A 26,671-nucleotide genomic window follows, 5' to 3' on the forward strand; every position below is an offset into this window, starting at 1 on the left:
TCGTGCATTGTCGATATTCTTCCCATACAGTAACAGATTCCATTCCACTGAACTCAGCATACTCCTCATAGGTTATGGTTTACTGCTTTGTAGTTCAGCATATAACCTCTTCTGAATGGAACATTCATAAACTTAATCACTTCCCAAGTGAGTACAGCGTGATCACTGTCACCAACTGGAGGCAGAATAGTTATCTTTGACTGAAACGGCCTCTGAAACTATAATCAAATCTAAACCTCTTTTTTACCTCGAGTTCCTTCTCTCACATGCTGCTTGAAGAAGTTGTTGATCAGCAGTTTAATAAATGCATTTTAACTCTTCTCATGCGATTCTACTGCTACCCAATCAATATTTGGGTAATTAAATTCTCCCATTATGATTATTTTGTTGCACTCATCTTTCTATTTGGTGACGCACACGAATAAGAATCCACAATAGAGTAGCTAAACCTACCTTACTTTATGGCAGTAAGATATGGACAATAAAAAGAGCAGATGAAAGAAGAATTGAATCATCCAAAATGAAATTTCTGTGCAGATCTAAAGGAGTCACAGTAATGGACAAAATGAAAAACTGTGAAATGAGAAATATACTTGGAATTACAGACTCCCTAAATGAAATAGTTAATCACTATAGAGGAAATTGAAAGAACTCATACTAAGAATGAATAGAAGCAGAATAATTAAACAAATTCTAAGTCATCACTGAAAAGGTACCCAATGCAAAGGAAGACCCTTAAAAAGATGGAATTGAGTCCTGAACTGGCCAATAAGACTGAAAAGGAAAAAGGAGAAGTGATGGGCCAGCTATATGTGATAAGCTGCTGGAGGGGATTGTACTGCTCACTTAGTTTTTAAACGTTAGATAGGGCTGATACCGTCTTGCTTTATACCCTATAAGAAATAAAAGCCATTAGGTGATTTTTTAAGAATATTAGACTTTTACTAGTGTTATAAATCTTATTAAATTAAATACAGATATTCGTAACTTGAGAACCTGCGTAGCACAGTCGTTAGACGAAGCCCTTTGATCGGAAAGACTTGGGTTCGTTTCCCGTCCACGACGTGAGGAAACTTTGGTCTCTTTCGACTAAAGGTCAGTTTGAGCTACATGGATGTAAAGGGTTTTTAACCCGGAAATTTGGGCTTTTCCTCCTTCAGAACAGACACAAATCGACCCCCGTGAACACACACACACACACACACACACACACACACACACACACACACACACACACACACACACACACACACACACACACACACACACACACACACACACACACACACACACACACACACACACACACACACACACACACACACACACACACGGATCTACAGTTATAAATATTAGCCCTTTCGGGATGCAGCAGAAGAGTGACGAGCAGGTTGCATTAATTCATCATAAATCTCTCATTAGCGGACTTTATCCGTCCTAAGGGAGGGATGAGAAAGAAGGAAAGATATGTAACCTGATGGATTGCAAAAAATAAAACTGAAAAAACAACAACAAAAGACTGGTCCCTGGCTATGTAAAGTTTTGGAAAATGTAATGTGAAGCATTACTGCTGATGTCGTGTGATGTTATTTTCCTCTTAGTTTGTTTGGGATTCAGTAATTTTTCTCCTTTTTTTATTATTATTTAAAAGGCATCGCCTCTAAGGGAATAAAAGGCGTTAGCTGATTTTTTTTTTTTTTTCCCCCCATCAAATGGCTATTGCTCTGGCTGTTTTTATTTTCATACATTTGTAGTGCATATTGTGAGTTATTATTCTATCTGTTAGAATATGTGTATTTTATGAAAAACATAGTATAGTAAAATTAACTCATTAATAAATGTATCGAATTCATTGCATACCTATATATATATTGGCTAGTTTTCTGCGATTTGTTTTTGTTCATTTAAGTTTTGAGAACTTATGCAAGTTAATTCGTTTTTGTTCATATCCAATCGGGTTTTGTTATCAACTCAGTGTGATGAATTTTCAGCGGTGTGAAACACGTGTTTTACTGTACAGTTGTAGCTTATTGGTCTGCGTGATAAAGAAATTTAAAAAGTTCTTTATTGTATTATTTATTCTGTATACATAGATTGATATTAATTTAGGAGTTAATTAGATATCTCAAAAAATTGTGAGATAGGCCGTTAAAATGTCATGGTTATTTGGTTTAAGAAGAGAACAACCCACTCCCGATTTTTCTGCGCTAGGGTTGCCTCCCTCATCCACAGGCGATGGACAAGATAAAGGAGGTTCGGATCCGGGAAGTGGGGATGATGGTCGTGGGAGAATGGAAGCTTACCGTTTTGATTCAACAGCGTTGGAAAGAGCGGCGAAAGCAGCAAAGGACTTAGAGGTTTCCAGTAAGATATATTTAAAAAATTACATTGCATTGATTTTGTCTGCACACATATTAAATCACATATATTAAAATAAAGGAAATGTTTTTAAAAAAGCATTTATTTAACAGTGCAAAACACATCAGCATGTTTTGGATCTAAGTGTGGAGGTAGCACATCACTCACAAATAACTGGCGAATTATTCTCCACCCTCCAACTTTAGCACACGTTTTTTCGTATAATATAATATATCTAGAAGACGAGTGTTCAAGATTCAGTGAACCTTTCCACTCACGGCCTTTTATACGAGCATCCACTATAGTGGAGTAATAATTAATAGTAGACATCCACTATGTCTAACTTTTGTTAGACATAGTGGATTGAACTGATTAATGTACTACATCATTTAGAAGCTTTTGCTGCATCCTGAGTCTGCAATGTAACATTGGATATTAAGTATGATGCAATGCAGCAAAGTTTATACAGCATCAAAATAACAAGCAAATGCCTTGATGGCTATGACGTAACTTTAATACTAAGGGTCATGGACCCTTCCCATAATGCATAGCATTATACATGTCTAAGGATATGTGCTTTACATTATGGAATACTAAGGCAAGTGATGTGAAGTCAGCTTCTTTATACAAGTTGCACAGTCCTGAAGGCTTATCATTAAAATGAAGCTCCCAGCTTCCACTTTTAAAAGAAATTTAAGCTTGTATTTGTTGGAAGTTTTTCCACTTGGTTATGCTGTAAATTAAAGATGCCAAGAAATTATATTCATGGTTTAATTCTTTATCCAAGTATAAGCAAACAAAGTTTGCACCCAAAGTAATTTCAGGACTGGGCAACTTGTATAAAGAAGCTGACTACACATCACTTGCCTTAGTATCCCATAATGCATGAAGGATCATGGACCTTCCCATAATAGCATTATACATATCTGTAAGGATATGTGCTTTGCATTATGGAATACTAAGGCAAGTGATGTGAAGTCAGCTTCTTTACACAAGACTGGTTATTACTAACACCATGTTCCAACATAAAAATGTGCACAAATTCACATGGAGAGAAGAGGCTAGGAATAAGAAAAGTCTCATTGGCTATGTTATTGTTGATAGTGATGTTTTCTCCCTGGTGCAGGACACCAGAGTGTACAGAGGATTTGAAATTGGAAGTGATCACTATTTAGTCTTGAGCAGGATAAAATTGAATTTCATATTGAAAAGAATAACATGTAAGAAAGTTTTAAAGCGAATAAAAGTTGAGCAGCTCTCAGATGTAAACTGTAGACTAAAATACAGAAATATTATTGAAAAGAAAATGAAAGAGTTTGAGAACAGGAATCAAACCTTGGAGATTCAGTGGCAAACTCTGAAGGAAACATTGATTGATTCTGCCAGAGAGGCATGTGGTGAGGTTGTCTGCAAAGATAAAAAAATTAGAACTCCCTGGTGGACACAGGAAGTTAAAGAGGCAGTGAAGGAAAAGAAGAAAGCATATCAAAAGTTCCTGGCAAATAAGTCAGCTTTTACTCTTACAGAATACAGAGACAAATGTAAGAAAGCTAAACAGTGTGTAAAACTAGCTAAACAAAAGTCATGGGAGGACTTTGGCAAGAATATAGAAAATAAATATCAAGAAGGTGGCAAAATATTCTGGAGGTTGTTGAAGAAGCTTAGGAATGGAGGAAAGAGTGCTGTAAAAGGAATTAGAGATGATAAAGGTGAAATGAAAACAGGAGAAAAAGATATCCTTGAAGTATGGAGTAATTACTTTGAAAAACTGCTAAATGAAACAAGCAGTGATGACAGCACAGTGATAAAAAACACTGACCAGGCATGCAGTCAGGAATACATATCCATACTTGAAGTAGAAAAAGCCATCAAAGGCTTGAAATGTGGAAAGGCAGCAGGAGTAGATGATATTCGACCAGAAATGCTGAAGTATGGTGGTATAAGAGTCTTACAGTGGCTGCACTGCATAGTTCAGAAAGCCTGGACAGAGGGACGAATTCCCGATGATTGGAGTAGAGCTCTCATAGTACCCATATATAAAAAGGGAAATAAAACTGAATGTGAGAATTACAGAGGTATTTCCCTACTGAGTGTTCCTGGCAAGATCTATGCAAGTATACTTGAGAAACGGTTGAGAAGAATTGTGGAAGAAAAGCTTGGTGAAGAACAAGCTGGATTCAGGCCAAATAGAGGCTGTCAGGATCAGATTTTCACTTTACGACAAATAGTCGAGAAAGCATGGGAATATAACAAAGATCTGTATTTGAGTTTTGTCGATTTGGAAAAGGCATATGACAAGGTGCCAAGAGAGAAGCTATTCAATACGCTGCAGTTATATGGTGTCAATGGGACATTATATCAAGCAATACTTAGTCTTTATTTGAGTTGTGAGTCAGCAGTTAGAATTGAAGGAAGTACAGGAAGATGGTTTAATGTTAAATCTGGTGTGAGACAAGGATGTACATTATCCCCTCTGTTATTCATTATCTATATGGATCACATTATGAAGGAATGTGGTATTAAACCTGATATCAAAATTGGAGATGTTAATGTCAGCTCTTTGCTTTATGCGGATGATGTTATACTTCTAAATAAATCCGCTACAAGTCTGCAAGATTCTCTGACTAAATTGAATAGCTGTTGTAATAGATATGGTATGAAGGTCAGCAATAAAAAGACAAAGACAATGAAAATAGGCAGAATCATTGAAAATGTCAACTGTGTTGTGAATGGAGAACCTGTGGAACAAGTAAAACATTTCAGCTACTTAGGCACAATTTTTACTGAAGATGGTAAACTAAATATAGAAATAGACAACAGAATCACTAAAGCTGGTATCGTGGGAAGTCAATTGAATAAATTCATATGGAATAAGAAAGAAATTAGTCGGAACACTAAATTAGCTGTATACAAGACTGTGTTCAAACCAATTTTAACTTATGGATCTGAGAGCTGGGTCAGAAGTAAAACACTTGACCAAAGACTAGAGACCGCAGATATGAGAGTCCTGAGAAAGATTAGAGGCGTGAACAGATGGCATCAATGGCAATATCATATTAAAAATGAGGATATTAGGAAAGAACTTGACATTGTCAGCATCCAGGAATGCGTTAGCAGAGCTAATCTCAGATGGTATGGTCACTTAAATAGAATGGGAGAGGAAAGATTAGCAAAACAAGTGTTCTCTGCCAGGTTGGCAGGAAAACGACCCAGAGGAAGACCAAGATATAGGTGGATTGATACGGTACAAAGTGCCTTAGATGATAGAAATATAAGATCTGATAATGTTGGAGTCTTGACAAGTAACAGACTGATTTGGAGGAAAATTGTAGATAGGAAGTTAGTAATGATGTAATTTTTTCATGTAGTACTGTCATATCCTGTACACCCCTTGAGGGTACATGGCAGGAATTTGATGATGATGATGATGATGATGAAATATTAGCTTTTAAGTTAATAAATAGTTAATTTCTTATTAATCTGTGTTCACATCAATACTGTTAAAATCCAATTCAACATATAGACCAATTAGTATTTCAGGAGTGATGGTCAAAGTACTGAAAAAATTCATGACTTATTTTTCACGGTATTAACAACACCACACAATTTTATCAAAGAGATGTTTTATTAACTTATATTTCGCTGATTTTCAACTCGGCATCAAAAATAGGACTTTAGATCTTTTGTCCTTTGCATTTACAGGGTGTTCGGGATAAATTTGACAGTTTCGTAAGGAAAAAGAAAATCTTCTTTGTATCTATTAAATTTAATGAATTGACAAAAAAACATTACAGGCAGAGTTAATTACAATACTATCAACAAGATTTACTCAAAATAACCACCATTAGCATCGATCACAGCTTCAATTCTGCTTCGGAACCTCGAACAAGCTGATGCTACAGTCTCCCTGGGAAGGGCCGCAAAAACTGTTTTAATTTTATCCATTAACTGGGCTTTTGTATTACTGGAAGTGCGATTGGTGTCTTTTTCAACTGCGCCCCATACAAAATAATCCATGGGGTTAAGGTCTGGGGAGTTTGGAGGCCAAACATTTGGACTGGTGAAGTCGTAGAAATTTTCAGACAACCATTTTTGACTTTTCCCAGAGGTGTGGCAAGGGGCCGAATCCTGCTGCCATACATACGGCCTACCATTGGCTACCCTTGTTATGCAGGGCTTGACTACAGTTAGCAACTCCACGAACAAAGCCCGAATTCCAATGCCAGGGTTCTTCAACACCTGTTCCTGCAGATTTGCGAGGAATTCTGCTGTACGAACGCAATCAGATCGTCTGCTAGGGATCTTTCTTCTTGCTACATCCTCGTAGTCACCATTGCAAGTCTCTAGTTCATGCCTGATTGTTTTTACTGTATTCAGGGAGCATTGGGCAGCAGTCGTAATATCCTTATTTTGATGGCGGGCACGAATCATCATGATACAAGTTATTCTCTTCCATGATTCAGGTGGGTTCCAGCTATCCATCCTTTCTGACATCTTGTATATGAATGAAGAAGGGTCCAAACTTTTAAATGAAGAGAAGTGTGTGTTAATACATGTAACTTACGGAAAAATATAATTAATTATAAATATGTCAAATTTATCCCGAACACCCTGTATATTGTTTCACTCACTCACTGTCGCATGTACAAGTTTGTTGTCCTCTGATAATGCTGAGTTGAAAATCAGCAAAATATAAGTTAATAAAACATCTCTTTGATAAAATTATGTGGTGTTGTTAATACCGTGAAAAATAAGTCATGAATAACAGTCAACACCTAAGCTTATCTGTTAGATTACTGAAAAAATTGTTCAGAAAAAATTCAGGAATGGATAGATTGGAATATGATGCTCTGTGAGGGGCAACATGGCTTTGTGAAGGATTGGTCTTGCCTCAGAGTGACAGCTGAGTTGGATAAAAAGTTGGATTGGATAAAATTGCTGATGATGCAAAATTAGCTAGAGCAATGGTGGATCAAGGCAATATGGAGATCTTGCAGGATGATTTAAATAGGCTGTTAGTATGGGCAATCTATAAAAGATAATGGATGTCAGTTTAATGTGGAGAAATGTAAAGTTATGCATTTTGGGATAAATGGATTACAAGCTCTGTAGCACATTTGATGGAACTGTGCTCCTGGAAATAGATGAAGCTGGGAATTTTGAGAATGATTTGATTTTTTTATAGTCCAAAAGCATCGAAGGTCACACTGTGCTAGGACACAGATCACAGCAGTACATTGTCCTACTATGAACATGCAACTGTATATGTAGAGGGATTCCAATTTAAGCATGCCGTTTTTGAATTCAGTTCCTATTGTTGTTCGATAATTGTACTGATGATGTCTCTTATGATGCATAAGATGAATTATTTACATAATAAAAAAAGTTATTTACTGTGGCATGTGTGTGTTATTCTGTAGTTATGGATAACCCACAGGTTTCATTATATATAAAAAAGAATCCACATAGTAATCATTTGTTAGTTGAGAGTTTACTGTGCAATAGAGAAGTTGATTGCTGATGATTTTCTTCAGTGAAGTGAGAAAATAGTAGATACTAGCTAAAAAATACTTGGTCTGTTTAAGCTTGGGATAGGTTGACTCTAGGCTGACTCAGGAGAAATACCAGAAAATAGGCAAGTAGTCTAAGAAGATGATATTAAACAGGATTCATATACGGAGCACAATCCTTCAGAACAATTCCATAAATTACATCAGTACTAGAGGACATTTGGATATTATTATTATTACTAAGAGAAACCTACAGGGAGTCAGCGGCTCATCAAGGGAGGCCACATACATGCACCAGCTATCATACTTGTTCTTGAATTCATTTACACTGCTTGCACACATAACAATGGTAGTGCATTCCAATCATGTGCTACTTTATGAGAGAAAAATCTAGCTCTTACCAATTTCTGAAAATTCGTTCTCAGGTTCCAAGGAACCTGAGAATGAATTTTCAGTTCTTGTCCTTTCCCCACCCTCCATACAATGAAAAATTTTATCAAGAAAATCTTTTATGACCCCTTCAGAAGTTTGTAAGTCTCAATCATATCACTCCTCTTTCTCCTGTTTGCTAGTATCTGCAGTCTACAACTTCCCAATCTGTCTTCATAATCAGTATTCCACAATGCTGATATCATTTTTAACACTCCTTTGCACTCTCTCTACAGTATCAGAATCACTACAAAAAACAAAGAGACCAAACCTGTGCACAATAGTCCAAGTGAGGTCTTATCAAAGCCTTATAAAGAGGCCAAATAACATCCTTATCTTTACACGCCAAAATTTGTTTTAGCATTGCAATTGTCCTCTGAGTTATATTTGCAATTTTTGCTATATGGTCCTTGAACTTCAACTTCCTATCTACTAAAACTCAAATTATCCCTAGCCCGATCAGTTTCTTCTAATATAATCTCACCAGTATATTATGACACTGGATATCTAATCTGATCGAAGTGCATGGCATGGCATGACATGACATTTACTAATATTAAACTGACAGCCAATATCCGATATCCACAATTCCAGCCTATTCGAATCACTCTGCGGGTACTGCATATCAGTCACATTCCTGATTACTCTGCCTATCTTTGCATCATCAGCAAATAGCTGTGTCGCCTGTCAAATCCTTCCCAATATGATTAATTTACAGATTGAGTAACAGTGGACTGATTCTTGTGGTACACCACTGGCTACCTTAAGTCTTGCAGACTCACATTTTCTATATATAACTTTCTGATATCTGTCAGTCAGCCATCCTCTTATTCATGCCAATATGGAGGCTACATTGTGATTGGTCAGTGATTTTTATCTGTTTTATTGTGTTTTTCCCTTATAAAATTGGTGTTTTATAGTAAGTGTAGATTTTCATGTTTTTAGTGTTTTATAACATATTTTTTTAAGATATCGCAATAATAGCTCAGTGGAGGTGGTGTTTGCACACTACAGCGCTTGACCGCACGAAAGAAGACTTGCTTTCGAATATAGTCAGCGACTAGAGGAAATTTTTCTAAGCCTTTTTTCGACCGGTTCCCAAGTTAGTCGATCTCTGGCACGGGCAAGCGGGTTTTATCTTCCGGAAACTCGGTTTTTTCGTCCCGTAAACTTGAGAAAATCGACCGTAGAACCCACATTATTTCAGACATTAAACATATTGTGTTAGGGACCAGGAGATGGCGGCACTTGTTGAGCCGTCTCTCTTCACTGTTTGCCGCTTAATTAGTGATAGCCTTGGGCCAGCTATCTCTGATAGGGTACCAGTGGAGATTGAACTGCCCACTCACTCTCCTAAAGTTAGATAGGGCTAAAATAGATTAGTGCCAAAAACGCACAAGAAACAATGCTAAGAAGAGCAGTGAAATCGAGAACAAGAAAGCTTGCCTTGCTAAGGAGGTTATTAAAAATGAACTAACCTTCAAAATAGTGAAATTAAAACAGGTTATCAGAATGATGATGCAGGAATTACATAAATTCGAGTGGCATTTAAATGAACATAGAGAGGAAAAGACAATTAAGCAGCAAAATATGAAACAGCAAAGCACGGAATCATGTAAGTCAGTAAGTAATGAAAATCAGGTAAGTAGTTATTTGTAAAAAGAAGGATGTTATGGCGAACTCTATCATAAAATATGCTGTTGATGAGCAGGTTATAATTTCAAATTTTTCTGGAACAAAAATTAAAAATATAACACAAGCAATTCAAAAACAAAAAAGAAAAGTAAACAAGATCGTAATTGTAGTAGGTACTAATGATTTAACTAGTGATAACTGCAGTATGAGAGAGGACATGAAAGAGTTCTTGGACGAGCCAAGAGTGAGAAAGTGAAAATCGTAAGTATATCACATCGATTCGATGCATAGGCTATATAGAAGGTATGGATGCAGGTTTTTGGATGTGTGGAGTGAGTTTGAGGGAAGATTAGATTTTGTTTAAGAGGGATGGTTTACACCTGAATGTGTTTGGTATCAGAAGTCTTGATAAACTAATAACTGGTATGAGACCTAACACAAATAGTCAGTGAAACTAAATTACACACCTGGAAGGAATAGTGAGAATATGAGTGTAGAAGTGACAATGTTATGTAATTGTGCTAATGACGGGAATGGGCATTATCATGGAAATGGTTATGAGGAAAGAATGATTCTAACTTTTGTGTTCATCTGGTTTGAACCCCCAACAAACATGTCCAAAGATGTCTACATGTATTAGGCACTAGAAGAGAATAGAAATATGCAGGTTGTCCAACTGTGTCATGTAGACTGCAGACAAGAGTATACAAAAGAACATGCAGGTAGATTATGTCTATGCATGATTGCTAGGAGTATCAGAAACAATGTTACCTTGATCAGTAAGTTGGGACCCCAGATTGTAGGCATTATTGAGACCCGGTTATCAGAATCAGACTTAATAACTGTTATTTGATTGTAAAGGGTACAGTATTTTTAGGAAGGATAGACAGGATAGGAGAGTAGGGTGGCGTGCTGTAATGATATTGAATGACTTGAATCCAGTTAGTGTTGAGACCTATGATTGTAGTAATAGTAACAGTATTCATGTGGCAGTGAATTTGAAGCCATCTGGTGTGAGGTGGAATCAATTATATAGTGAGGTGTTGTTACACACCTGGTGGATTGGTTGCTAGTGAAGAAGAAATGAACGATGGGTGTGAAAAGAGTAATCATAATGGGAGACTTCAATTATCCAAATATTGATTGGGTAAAAGTAAAATCTCATGAGAAGAATGAAACTGAATTTGTTGCATTGCTCTCAAATGTGTAGAAAGGCTTATGTGTTTGTCGTACATGTTGATTAATTTTGACAGTATATATTAGAACACAGGAGAATTTGAAATTCTCCAACAATGCAGTGCTACACAACAACCGCAATTACAACAAGATCGCGTGGTTGTGAATTTATCATCGCTCACCTTAACCGAAGAAGCCATTAGTGCTTTATAAGTCGGGGGCACAATTTTGCCATTACAGTGGGTGATCAGTTAACGAACAGTTCTGACTTTAAACAAATCAGACAACGAACACTTTCAAGAAAGATTTTTATGTTCGGATAATGAACACCTCACAGAACAAACACAAGAAGCGACGCTGTGTGTAAGATTTGTAGAACTGTATTTTACTGCCATCTATGAACGGTTTCTGGAATGAGACTTTGACAGTTGTATACATAACCTTTTTGTGCGCTAGTTGATTTCTGTTCTCTGAATTTTTGTAAGTGCTTTTCTGAACTTTTTATTAAAAAAAACAAAACAAAACTGATAATATTATGGGGCCTAAAAAGAGTGGAGTGTCAAGAACTGTGCTCACCATAAACCAAGCAAGAGATAATAGCCAAGGTAGAGAGTGGGCAGAAGATGTTTGATGTTGCTAGGCAGTATGGCTTGAACAGGTCTACAGTAGGCACAATCTTAGCTAAGAAAGATATAATCAAGAAGACTCAAGCAGCTAAAGGAGTAACGAAAATCACATCTGAGAAACAAAGATGTGCCATCCATGAAAAAATGGAGAAATTGCTTTTAGTTTGGATAAAAGAAAGGGAAATGAAAAGAGATGTAACTTGTATGACTATCATTCAAGAGAAGGCTAGAGAAATTTTTGAAGAACTGAAGAAACAAACTCCACATTTGTCACATGAGGAGATATAATGTACGTGAGTCTGCTAGTGCAGATAAAGAAGAAGCTGAGAAGTTCTGTCTCAAATTTCAAGAATTCGTTAAAAAAGAAGGATATTGTCCACAACAAATTTTCAATTGTGATGAAGCGCATGCCGAACCCTACCTACATCATGAAAGATGAGAAAAATAGTCCTGGGCATAAACCCATGAAAGACCGATTGTCGCTGCTTTTGGGAACTAACGCTAGTGGTGATATGAAGCTTAAACTGCTTCTTGTCTATCACTCTGAGAACCCTAGAGCATTCAACAAAATTTCCGTAATTGAAGAAAGACTGCCAGTGATGTGGAGATCGAATGAAAGGTTCTTTTCAAAGAATGGCTGTTTAGAGTTTGTGCCCCAAGCATCAAGGATTACCTTCAGACCAATGAATTGCCATTGAAAGCACTGTTGCTATTGGACAATGCACCAGGACACCCAAAAGACCTTCAAGATAATTTGCTGGAAGACTTTCCCTGGCTGACAGTTCAGTTTCTGCCTCCAAATACCACTTCGTTGATTCAGCCAATCGATCAGGAGGTTATTGTGGGTTTCAAGAAATTGTACACTCACACGCTGTTTCGTCAGAGTTTTGAAGCATGCCAGTTCTCCTCAACGATGACATTAAAAACGTTTTGGAAAGAAAAATTTGATATTCTTGAAGCTATCCGGCTCATTCAAAAGGTGTGGTCAGACGTCACTCAATGACAGTTGAATTCTGCTTGGCGAAAGCTGTGTCCATCCTGCATTCAGGGAGACGGAGATGATGTTCCTGAAATTGTGGATGAAATTGTGACAACTGCTAGAGATCTGGAATTGGAGGTGAATGAAGATGATATTGAAGAGCTCATAATGGAACATGAAAATGATCTGATGACAGAAGAACTCCAAGAACTCTTGAATGAAGAACAAAAAATAAATGCATAAAGAAACAGTAAACAAACTCAAGCCCTTCCACATTAAAACACCCAGGATATATGGAGAAGCAAAAATTCACAAACAAGCTACACTCTTTTGCCCTTTCGTGGATGCCCAATGCTTCCCATGCATTGTTGATATTCTTCCCATCCAGTAACAGATTCCATTCCACTGAACTCAGTATACTCAGTTGGTTATGGTTTCCTGCTTTGTAGTTCAGCATATAACCTCTTCTGAATGGAACATTCATAAACTTTGTCACTGCCGAAGTGAGTACCGCATGATCACTGTCACCAACCGGAGGCAGAATAGTTGTCTTTAAACTGAAACACCCTCTGACACTATAATCTTTCCAAAATGTTTTGAACATTTTGTTGATTAATTTTGATGGTATATATTAGAACACACACTGATAAGTAAATAATTATTTATTGAGTTATTGCTGATATTTTGCTGGTATTCTAACCAGCATCTTCGGAGCACAAAAAACAGTTTGTCACAGTGTGCAAGACTACAACAATATGGTGTAACAATGGGACTAGTTCGAACAATTGTAGCAACAACATAAAGACTAAAGTTCTAATTAGGTACTCTCTATGTTAAAAAAAAAAAAAAAAGACAGAGAAAGCAGGTACTAATTATATCTTAAGATGACTGTCTCCCAAATCTTAAGCAAATTTATACAGCCATACTTGTTGAGATTCAGAGTATATTTCAAGGCTTGTGTTGCTTCTAAGAACAATCTCTCTGAGTTGTAAAAGCTTCTGTGCAGTACTTACTTCTAGTTGATCCTGTGTGCAGGGGTATTCAAAGCATAGTCTGCTAGACCTGACTTACCATAGCAATAGTGCTGGATGTATTTTTTATGTTCACTGATGCGGATGTCCACAGTTATTTCTTTTTTTTGATCGTAGTAAGCTTGATCATGCAAACAGAGCACTTCGTAGACTCCTGGATGTGATGAAGGAGAGATGCTGTCCTTGGGTGAACGGATGAGATTTGTCAATTTGATACACGGTCTGAATACATTGTGTAGTTGATGTTTATTGAGCACTCTAGATATATCTTTTCCGATGTGCCTTTTATGTATGAGATAGTGACTGTTTTGTTCTGGTTCTCCATGGTGGATAGTGAGGGAGGGGGGGGTTTCTTTGGAGCATTTAGTATTTTGTCTATCTTGTGGGGATTATAGCGATTCACTGAAGGTGTGGTATAAGTGAGCCAGTTTAGCAGTAAGAGCATTGTCATTGAACAAATTGCGAGAGCAATTTGTTTCAGTTAAAGACTTAACTATTCTGCCTCTGATTGGTGACAGTGATCATGCGGTACTCACTTTGGCAGTGACTAAGTTTATGAATGTTCAATTCAGAAAAGGTTATATGCTGAACTATAAAGCAGCAAATGATGACCATTTGAGGAGTATGCTGAGTTTAGTGGAATGGTATTGGTTGCAAGATGGGAAGAACATTGACAGTGCATGGCAAGCATTTAAAAATACTTAAATGATGTAAAATCAGAATGTGTCCTGAGAGTTTGAAGTGTAAATAGGGTAGGAGTGAAATGGATGTGTAATCTTATTAAGCAAGGTATTCGTAAGATATGGATGATGTGAAAAGAATACTGTGTGCATACGGATGATGTCTGTTATGAAAATTATAAGTAGCAGGCTGGAATAGTGACAACTGTTATACTGAGTATGAAAAGAAACTGGCTCTGCAAGGTAAAGACAACCTACAAGAATTCTATTGATTATGCTACAAGTAAAAGAAGAATGAATATGAAAGAATAACCCTTCTGAATGCAGATGTGTGAGGGTGACAGATGCAGAAGAGGTTGTTCAACTAATGAATGACCATTTTGCTAAAAGCTATCAACCTAAAAGCTAAGAACTCAATGTTGCATTGAGTGAACTCAATGCAAAACTGGGTTCACTGTTACGTCTTCACTGAATGAAGAAACTCAGGTATATGAAAAGGAGGTATTAGAGCTGAATAGGGACTGATGGGATATCAGCATAGATGCTGAAAGAGTGTTCAGCTGAACTTGCTATTCCTTTGACCAGGGAATATAATTTGAGCCTCAGAACAGGAAAGATTCTGCAGGAACAGAAAGAATGTATGGTAATCCCATTGCAAGGGTGGTGCAAAGACTGATTTATCCAACTATCGACCAATCAGTATCTCAGGATTGGTGGTGATGATTTTGTGAAAATTGATTAGGGGTTGCTTTCAGAAATGGATTGACAGTGAATCTCAATCTCTGCTTTGCAATGAATGGGATGGGTTTACTAAGTGAATGTCATGTTTTAGCAACTTGCTCACATTCTACATTATAATAATGCTACTGTTGAACTAGACTAGTGTATCCATTCCCCTTGTCTTTTACTTTTGGATTTTGGTAAGACTTTTGACAGAATACAGCATGGAGAACTTGCATAAATTGAAGAATATGAGTTTGGATTATAAAATATTAGCATGGATAAGAGGATGGCTGACTGACATATCAAAATGCGATATATGGGGATTCAGGAATGCTGATATGCAGTACTTGCAGAATGATTTGAATAGGCTGGAATTGTGGGCATGGGAAAATGGATGTCAGTAAATGCAAAGTCATGCACTTTGGCGTGATTAGTCGTATTATATCAGTGGGATTATGTTAGAAGAAACTGATCAGGCCAGGGATCTCAGAGTGTTAGTAGATAGCAAGTTGAAGTTCAAGGGCCATGTAGCAAAGATCCTCACTTGGACTATTGTATGCAGGTCTGATCTCCTAGTTTCTGTTGTGATTCTGATACAGTGGGGAGAGTGCAGTGTTAAAAATGATATCAGGATTGTGGAATACTGATTATGAAGACAGATTGAGAATTTGCAGATGCAGACTAGTAAACAGGAGAAAGAAAGGTGATATGATTGAGACTTACAAACTTCTGAAAGGGTAATAATTCTCAAAGAGTCAGGATTTCGGTTGATGGAATTTTTCATTTTATGGAATGTGCAGAAAGGACAAGAGGGCATCCTTGGAAGTTCAAGATGAATGCCACTAAGAAGGGGATGAGGGATAGATTTTTCTCTCATAGGGTAGTGCATGATTGGAATAGATTGCCATTAGATGTGGTATGTGCAAATAGCAGAATGAATTCCGGAATAAGTATGATAGCTGGTGCATGTAGTATGTGGTTTCCCTCGATGAGTCTCTGACTCTCTGGAGGTCTCTCTTAATAATAATAATAATAATGATATTTTATAATCCAAAGCCATATTCTCCAGTTCATGCAGCAGTCTTTCATGCTGTATTCTGTGAAAGGCTTAGCAAAATTCTCTTGTCTAACTCAATGATAACATTATTATGGAACGTAAGCAAGTTGTTAAAACATGACCCTCCCTTAGTAAACCCATGCTATTCATTGCAAAGTAGAGATTCTGTCAACCCATTCCTATTTGCAAGCCCTAACCAATTTTTCCAAAATCTTCACTACTGTGCCTGAGATACTAATAGGTCGATAGTTTGATACATTAGTCTTTACACCACCCTTGTGTAATGAGATTACAATATGTTCTTTCCACTCCTGTGGAATCTTCCCTGATCTGAGTCTCAAATTATATAGCCTGGTCAAAGGAATAGCCAGTTCAGCTAAACACTTTTAGCATCTTTGTTGGTATCCTATCAGTCACTATTGCTGCATTCTTTGTTAATTTATTCAACAGCTTTAATCCTCCCCCTAAATAACCTGAGTTTCTTCATTCAGTGAAGAGGCACCAGTGAGTGCAGTGCTGTCTAATGACTTTATATAGTTAGATATCTAACTCAATCTTCCAAGTCTGAGTGGGATCAACCCTCCCTTGACTCTTTCTTCAAGAGAGGGAGCATCACAAGGTTCTGATTTGTGTCATGCTTTTTTGCTGTCAAAGTTGACTCGATGACAGAACAGCTTCCTCCAATTCTAAGTAATGTCCTCTGTGTGGATGAATTTACTATCTTTTGGCATTCTTGTAACATGGGCTCAGAGAGAGAGAGATATTTGCAACCATCTGTTGACCATCTTTTCAGCCTGGTACTTGTAAATGAGTTTAGATTTTCACCATGGAAAATTGTTTGTGCATTTTTGCCAATATGGATTTGGATGAACATAATGTTCATCCAAATCCATAGCTAAGACTAGGACAAACAATAATCCCAGTGATACAACACATATGTATCAGTTGCAACAGAAGCAAGGTCCTTGGGACTTTCATTTAACAAAAAAACGGACACATGTGTCACTTGTGAAAAATCTCACATGTGTCACTTGTGAAATAAGTGCCAAAGAAAGATGAACTTGGCTTCTGCCTTGTGGTGTTCAGATAGATGTTCATTACTCTGTTTATATTGATCACTTATTAGGTCGTGGCTCTTAAGTCTATGCATCTACCAGATAATACACTTCAGTGGTCAGATCCAGTCCACTATTTTGTCAGCATTGCAAATAGAGCATTTCACACATCATCTGTTCCTAGTCTTTATGCCAAAACAAATGAACTACTTTCTTTCACTTATCTGTAGTGGTCCTTATTACGTGTGGGCAAAATAAAATCCCTGCGAGACCATCCCATGACCCAATTATTTTTTATTTTTATTTATTTATTTTTTTGTCCACAGTAGAAATATTTTTATTTGCAAACCAAAGGGAAGTATTCTTTGCTTTGGTTTGCAGATTAAAGCATTACTACAAGCTCTAGACGTGAGGGCAGATAACATTTCACAAATGCCACTAATACACATATAGTGTCACTATCATGCAGCACATCCTTGTGCAGTTTAACACCACTTCTTTTCTCCACCAAACAGTTCTTTCAAAACCAATCAAAGCAGAATGCTCTGAGTGTTTTTGGTTCTCCAATTGGGTCTGCAGCTGTCTTCCCATACAGAATGATATCTAATCAGATCCTTCCATAATGTACCAGCTGTAAGCTGCATGCCTTTCCACATGAGGCATCTGTTTGTGGTAGAGCAGATCTCCTGGTGATGGTACTAGCACTTTTTGTTCTTATTCTTTTACTTATTATTTTCCTCCCTTCTTTTTCTTGTTCTATTTCTCCTACTATAAGGGGAAGCATCCATAATCCAAAATAAACTATCATTCAATTGCTCTGACATGTTTCACAGATTCTGGAAAAAATGGTTCTCTTGGTTTATGCAGTGAATCTTCCAAGCCTGAGTGGGTACCAGTCTCTTCTGACCATGAAAATAGGAAGGCTACCAATTTCATTACTAATGAGACCTGTCAGCCAGCCAAGATCATGACCTAACTGGACCAATCCAGTGGCAGTTGAGAAGCCAATTAGAATACATAGAGCATCAGGAAAGGAAAGCAAAAACAACTATGTAAATAGTGACTTAGATGTAGCAGTGTTTTTTAAAAGAAAATTTTAGCTGTGTTGAATCATCTCAGTCACTGTGCACACACACACACACCTGTGCAGTTTAGAGGGGAACGTTGCCTACGAGGTTCAGTTTTAAGTATCTTGCTTTTTTTTGCAATCAGTGTTAATTCGATAACCAAAGAATTTCCTCCAACTGTAAGTAATGATCTCATTGTGGATGATAATAATAAAATTAGTTTAATCCTTTTTCCAAGTGTGAGCAAACAAAGTTTATGCCTGAAAATATCTTCAGGATTGGGGTAAGGTAGTACAACACCGAACAGGTCATAGCAAAGGTGGACCAAGCTGACATCACTCCTATTTCAGTATCTCCCATAATGCAAAACACATCTCCTTGCAGATATGTATAATGTTATGCATTAAAGGGAAGGGCCACCAGGACTAGTTTTGATCTTTATTGAGGTCTTTTCAGTGGGAGCCAGGCCCAGAAGTGGAGATACTAGGCAGAAGCAATGGCGAGGTCATCTTTACCTATAGGAGTTGCCAAAAGGTGTGCCACCTTTTTAATAAATTACTCTGGATTTAGAGAAAGATGTTGAAAGTTTATTTTTCACTTGGTTAGACTATAATAAATTTACTTTAATCCTTTATCCAAGTGTGAGCAAACAAAGTTTGCACCTGAAAATATCTTCAGGACTGAGGTAAGGTAGTACAACACCGGGCAACTCGTAGCAAAGGTGAACCACGCTGACATCACTCCTATTTCAGTATCTCCCATAATGCAAAACACATCTCCTTGCAGATATGTATAATGTTATGCATTAAAGGGAAGGGCCACTACCAAGACTAGTTTCGACCTTTATTGAGGTCTCTTCAGTTGGAGTCAGACCCAGAAGTGGAGATACTAGGCAGAAGCAATGGCGAAGTCATCTTTACCTATAGGAGTTGCCAAAAGGTGTGCCACCTTTTTATTAAATTACTCTGGATTTAGAGAAAGATGTTGAAAGTTTATTTTTCACATGGTTAGACTATAATAAATTTAGTTTAATCCTTTATCCAAGTGTGAGCAAACAAAGTTTGCACCTGAAAATATCTTCAGGACTGGGGTATGGTAGTACAACATTGGCAAGTCATAGCAAAGGCGGACCAAGCTAACATTACTCCTATTTCAGTATCTCCCATAATGCAAACACATCTCCTTGCAGATATGTAAAATGGTATGCATTAAAGGGAAGGGCCACCCCAGACTAGTTTCGACCTTTATTGAGGTCTCTTCAGTGGGAGCCAGGGCCAGAAGTGGAGATACCAGGCAGAAGCAATGGCGAGGTCATCTTTACCTATAGGAGTTGCCAAAAGGTGTGCCACCTTTTTATTAAATTACTCTGGATTTAGAGAAAGATGTTGAAAGTTTATTTTTCACTTGGTTTAGACTATAATAAATTTAGTTTAATCCTTTATCCAAGTGTGAACAAAGAAAGTTTGCACCTGAAAATATCTTCAGGACTGGGGTAAGGTAGTACAACACCGGGCAACTCATAGCAAAGGTGGACCAAGATAACATCACTCCTATCTCAGAGTTGCCATAAAGTGCTTTATGGCAACTCCTATAGGTAAAACTGATCTCGCCATTGCTTCTGCCTGGTATCTCCACTTTTGGGCCTCGCTCCCACTGAGAAGATCTCAATAAAGGTCGAAACTAGTCTGGGTAGTGGCCCTTCCCTTTAATGCATAACATTATACATATCTGCAAGGAGATGTGTTTTGCATTATGGGAGATACTGAGATAGGTGTGATGTTAGCTTTGTCCACTTTTGCTACGAGTTGCCCAGTGTTGTACTACCTTACCCCAGTCCTGAAGATATTTTAAGGCGCAAACTTTGTTTGCTCACACTTGGATAAAGGATGAAAGTAAATTTATTATATTCTAACCAAGTGAAAAATAAACTTTCAACATCTTTGTGGATGACTTTGCCATCTTATGTCATTCATGCAATATGAGGATCATAGAAAGACATTGCAGCAAACTGTTGCGAACATCTTTCAAAAAATGGGTACTAGCAAATGGGTTCAGATTTTAACATCAGAAGACAGTTTGTGCACATTTTTGCTGCATGCGGTTTTCTGATCCATAGTAGTCTGTAGAAGACCTGTGGCTAGTGCTATGCCACAAGGCTCTGTTCTTTGGCCACTGCTATTTAATTTGTTCGTTCATGATATGGGAAAGGATCTGAGCAGAACTATTGGGTTGTTTGCGAATGATGCAAAATTGGATAGAGTAATAGTTAATATAGATGATGTTAATCATTTGGATAGACTGGCAGTCTGGGCAAAGGGATGTCACTTTAATGTGGCAAAGTGTAAGCTTAAACTCCACATGCTGAATCTGCACTATATTCAGTGGCAGGCAAAAATTTCACAAGAAATAATTAAAGTAATTTAATATATTGTATATCACCAAAATGAAATGAAGTTGTAATGGTCCCAGTATTCATAAAAAGTTATAACAGAAAGCAAATTATACAGGAATTATTATTATTGTTATTGCACCCTTCATGGAGTTGGCATACTCATTGTGGGAGGTTCATTCAAAGGACAACATGTTTATCATGCTGACTTTGAAAATCTTTAACACTCCTTTCATTAACAAAACATATTCTGGTAATGTGTTCCATTCACTGACCTCCATGTAAAAAATCTACCCCTCTTTTTACTCTTTTTATAATCTCTTCTAGATTAATTCAATAAAATCCTCTCACTAACTTAAATATCTCTATCATATCACCTCTCTTCCTCCTATCCACCAAACTCTGCAATCCACATTTCTTCAACCTCTCTCCATACCCAGCATTCCAAAGTCCTGATATTATCTTAGTCACTCATCTCTAGACCCTCTCCAATGTGTTTCCACATCACATTGAAAACCAGGTTACCAGATTTGAGCACAATAGGCCAAATGTAACTGACCAGTGCTTTATACAGTGGCACAACCACTTCCTTATCCCTACATGTTAGAGTACTTCTTATCATAGCAACACTACGATGTGCAGCCTTTGCGACACTAGCAATATGCCCCTAAACTTCAATCAACTGACATCTGTCACTCCCAAATCTTGAATCTCATTCACTTCCTGAGGTATGTAACTGTCGATATAGTACACAGCCTTATATTTTTGTACTCCAGAATGCGACACCTTGCACATATTGATATTAAAACTACAACCCCACTCTGTTGTCCAAGTAAAAGGTCTATTCAAATCTATCTGAAGGGATTTAACATCAGCAGAACTACTTAAAATTCTTCCGAACTTTGCATTATGAGCAAACATCTGAAGATCCTCAGTCAGGCCACATTTAATTTACAAACAAGTTAAACAGCAGGGATCCAAGAACAGAACCCTAGGACATGCCACTGGCTACCCTCCTTTTTTGAGACACTGCTCCATCATAAACAACCTGCTGGTATTGTTCAGAAAGCCTATTTCTGATCCATCTACTAACCAATATACCATATATTCTCATCCTCTGCAGCTTGTACATCAACTTATCATGTGGTAATCTATTAAACGCTTTTGCCAAGTCCAAGAATATCACTGTATATGTTCTTATCTTACACACTCTCATTACCATATCATAAAATGCAAGTAAATTGCTAAAACATGACTTACCCTTTACAAATCTATGCTGACCATAATGAAGATGGACATAATGCTATGTCCATCAACCTAATCCTGTATTCTATTCCTAACTAATCTCTCCAACACCTTGATCACAACTGTAGGTATACAGACTTATCTATAATTAGAAACTTATGTCTTAGTACCATACTTGTGGAGTGGTACTATTCTGCCTTCTTTCCACTCCTTAGGAAAGAAGGCAGAATAGTATCTCTACCACAGAATAGTACCCTACCCACTGCAAGACTTTCATTAAATAACCAGGTCAAGGGCATAGCCATATGTGATTCACATTCTTTAAGAATATGTGGTGATATGTCATCCATTCCCTCAGCCATATTAATATCTAACCCAATCAACACTTGATACACCTGATTCTTTCACCTCTGTATATTTTTAAGACCTGAGCATGTACAAACAAAAGTTTGCAGTGTAATAACTTTGCAAGGCTGTGGGAATTGATGATATATCACCACATTAATGAATAAATGCTAAAAATATATAAAACCAAAAATTAAAAACTATACTGAAAAAATTATTAGAATGTTAAAGTGAATTTAGAAACTTTTGCATTTTCTTTAAAACATTTTTTTTTTAAAGATAATTTAATTTATAAACCATCTGTTGTTTGCAAATTATGAAAGAAGCATTTGGTGAAGTTAAGACATATATTGTTTTATATTATATAAAAGAAATATATCTAATATTTGATTGGAATCAGTATTAGGTGTATATAAGGAAATTAAATAATAAGAAAAATAAATGTAAAAACAGGAACAACAAAAGTCTGGAAGTATAGAGAGGACATCACAAAGTTCTGTTCTGTTGCCAGTATTTACTATTACTATTTAATATATGTGTGTGTGTGTATGTGTGTACATACACACACACACACACATGCCAGCTGGGATGTCACCAGGTTAAACAAGGCGCCCGTTGTTTATGCCAGGGAACAAAGGCAAACAGTGAAAAGTCAGCTACTGGAACAAATCCTAAAACTCACCCCAACTCAACATCACCAGAGTTCAAGATCAGTACCATCAACATAAGAAGCCTGAATGGCAAAGAAATAGAGCTAGCTGAGGAATTGGATAAGTACCAGATTGACATAATAGAGGTGACTGAAACAAACAAAAAAAAAAGACAAAAACTGGTGAGATCTTTCAGAGCAATAAATACAAAATCTTATATTCAGGCAATGACAATCAAGGAAAAGGAGGAGTAGCCATAGAAGGAGGAGGGAGCAAGCAGTCTCAAGTAGAGTGATGTGGGCAAATATCAGAATTTGGAACTGGACAGTAAGACTTATTTGTGCCTATGATCCCACAGAACGTTCTACTAAGGTAGAAGTGGAGGAATTTTTTGAAGCTTTAGAGAAAGCAATTGACACAATGAAAAAGGGAAAGTTGGTCCTTGTTGGGGATCTAAATAGCAGAGTAAGAAATGATTGTCAGACATACAAAAATATTTTGGGACAATTTGGAGAAAAGAGCAAAGCCAATAATAATGGACATGAACTGGTTATTACTAACACAATGTTCCAACATAAAAATATGCAACACAAAAATGTAAAAGGAATTAGAGATGATAAAGGTGACATGAAAATAGGAGAAAAAGATATCCTTTAAGTATGGAGTAATTACTTTGAAAAATTGCTAATGAAACAAGCAGTTGAAAGTTTAATTTTCACTTAGTTAGAGTATAATAAATTTAGTTTAATCCTTTATCCAAGTGTGAGCAAACAAAGTTTGCACCTGAAAGTATCTTCAGGACTGAGGTAGGGTGGTACAACACCAGGGCACTCCTTGCAAAGGTGGAGCAAGATACCTACACTCCTATCTCAGTATCTCCCATAATGCAAAACACATCTCCTTGCAGATATGTCTAATGTTATGCATTAAGAGAAGGGCCACAACCCAGACTAGTTTCGACCTTTATTGAGGTCTCTTCAGTGGGAGCCAGGCCCAAGTGGAGATACCAGGCAGAAGCATTAGCAGGTCATCTCTACCTATAGGAGTTGCCAAATGGTGTGCCACCCTTTTTTAATAAATTACTCTGGATTTAGAGAAAGATGTTATGCATTAAGGGAAGGGCATACATTAGACATATCCGCAAGGAGATGTGTTTTGCATTATTGGAGATACTGAGATAGGAGTGTTGGTAGCTTGCTCCACCTTTGCAAGGAGTGCCCTGGTGTTGTACCACCTTACCCCAGTCCTGAAGATACTTTCAGGTGCAAACTTTGTTTGCTCACACTTGGATAAAGGATTAAACTAAATTTATTATAGAAACAAGCAGTGACGACAGCACAGTGGTAAAAAACACTGACCAGGCATGCAGTCAGGAATACATATCCATACTTGAAGTAATAAAAGCCATCAAAAGCCTGAAATGTGGAAAGGCAGCTGAAATAGATGATATTCAACCAGAAGTGCTCAAGTATAGTGGTATAAAAGTTACAGTAGCTGCACTGCATAGTTCAGAAGGTCTGGACAGAGGGAAGAATTCCAGATGATTGGAGTAGAGCTCTCATAGAACCCATATATGAAAAGGGAAATAAAACTGATTGTGAGAATTACAGAGGTATTTCTCTACTGAGGGTTCCTGGTGAGATATACGCAAGTATACTTGAGAAACGGTTGAGATGAATTGTGGAAGAAAAGCTTGTTGAAGAACAAGCTGGATTCAGGCCAATTAGAGGCTGTCAGGATCAGATCTTCACTTTACGCCGAATAGTTGAGAAAGCATGGGAATATAACAAAGATCTGTATTTAAGTTTTGTCGATTTGGAAAAGGCATATGACAAGGTGCCAAGAGAGCGAAGCTATTCAATACGCTACAGTTATATGGTGTTAATGGGGCATTATATCAAGCAATACTTAGTCTTTATTTGAGTTATAAGTCAGCAGTTAGAATTGAAGGAAGTACAGGAAGATGGTTTAATGTTAAATCTGGTGTGAGACAAGAATGTACATTATCCCTTCTGTTATTCATTATCTATATGGATCACATTATGAAGGAAAGTGGTATTAAACCTGATATCAAAATTGGAGATGTTAATGTGAGCTCTTTGCTTTATGCAGATGATGTTATACTTCTAAATAAATCCACTGCAAGTCTGCAAGATTCCCTGACTAAATTCAATAACTTTTGTGTGATAGATATGGTATGAAGGTCAGCATTAAAAAGACAAAGACAATGAAAAGAGGCTGAAACATTGAAAATATCAACTGCATTGTGAATGGAGAACCTATAGAACAAGTAAAACATTTCAGCTACTTAGGCACTATTTTTAGTGAAAATGGTAAATTAAATATGGAAATAGACAATAGAATCAACAAAGCTGGATATGGTAGGAAGTGAATTGAATAAATTTATATGGAATAAGAGAGAAATTAGCAAAACACTAAATTAACTGTATACAAGACGGTATTCAAGCCAGTGTTAACTTATGGATCTGAGAGCTGGATCAGAAGTAAAACACTTGACCAAAGACTAGAGACCGCAGATATGAGAGTCCCAAGAAAGATTAGGGGCATGAACAGATGGTATCAATGGCAATATTAGGAAAGAACTTGACATTGTCAGCATCCTGGAATGCACAAGGATGTAGCAGAGCTAATCTCAGGTGGTATGGTCACTTGAACAGAATGGGAGAGGAAAGATTAGCAAAACAATTGTTCTATGCTCAGTTGGCAGGAAAATGACCCAGAGGAAGATTAAGATATAGGAGGATTGTACAGTAAAAAGTGCCTTAGAAGTTAGAAATATAAAAATCTGATAATGTTGGAGTCTTGACAGGTAACAGACTGATTTGGAGGAAAATTGTAGATAGGAAGTTAGTAATGATGTAATTTTTCACGTAGTACTGTTATATCTGTATACCCCTTGCAGGTATATATCAGGAATTTGTTGTTGATGATGATATATATATATATGATTGTTAATACTAATGTAATTATAGACACAATTAAATGTCTACATATGTAAATTATGTAAGGAAAATAAGGAAGTCAATATAAAAAAGTAATATTTCATGATGAGTATCTAATCACATCGTCAGAGTGATACAAAGAGAATGAACCACAACATGAAGAAAAAAACAAGGAATTCCTTGTTTGCCTCATGTTTAAGCTCCAAAAAAAATACCATTTTAGTGGTTATTTTCCATATATAATTTATATGTAGTCATTTAATCATAAAATACGCTATAAATAAGTCAGCTAACGCCTTTTATTCTCTTAGAGGGATATGATGAGGCCTTTTAACCCTATCATGCTTTTGAAGTTGGAGTGGGCAGTTCAATCTCCACGGGTAGCCAATCCGAGATAACTGGCCCAAGACTATCACTAATTATAAGTAGCAACCAATGAAGAGACTGGCAAACAACTTACAACATTACTGACCTAAGGGGTGAAGCAAATGCTTTTCATATTCTCCGCTATCTTGAGAGAAACTGTGAGTGGAGAAAACTTTGAGCTAATTGCTCGCCCTGAATGGGCTTAGAGATTAGTTCTCAGTATTGTAGTTTAGGATGGCTTTTGGTTTTATGTTTGAAATAATCCATTGTGTCATAATCTGCAGCCAGTTGGATCAGTTTGTTAGAGTGCACAGATGCTTTTGAGAAGAATTTGGTTGCTATAGTCTGCATGAAAGTGTAAATATTAGGGGACATTTGTGTCACGAT

At 37.0% G+C, this 26,671-nt stretch overlaps 1 protein-coding gene across 1 annotated transcript in view; it reads left to right on the forward strand.

Annotated features, from left to right (window-relative positions):
- Positions 1-1,991: 1,991 nt before the first annotated feature.
- Positions 1,992-26,671, forward strand: part of bor (ATPase family AAA domain containing bor) — a 353,851-nt gene continuing 329,171 nt past the window's right edge. Inside the window, exon 1 of the mRNA XM_090394748.1 lies at positions 1,992-2,364. Within this exon, the coding sequence (XP_090250874.1) occupies positions 2,154-2,364 (211 nt within the window). The 5' untranslated portion in view covers positions 1,992-2,153. The remainder of the gene's footprint in view (positions 2,365-26,671) is intronic.

The sequence above is a fragment of the Typopeltis vanoorti genome, chromosome 6 (assembly GCF_054136105.1).
Source record: "Typopeltis vanoorti isolate ZY-2024b chromosome 6, IOZ_Tvanoo_1.0, whole genome shotgun sequence".
NCBI classification, from domain to species: domain Eukaryota; kingdom Metazoa; phylum Arthropoda; class Arachnida; order Uropygi; family Thelyphonidae; genus Typopeltis; species Typopeltis vanoorti.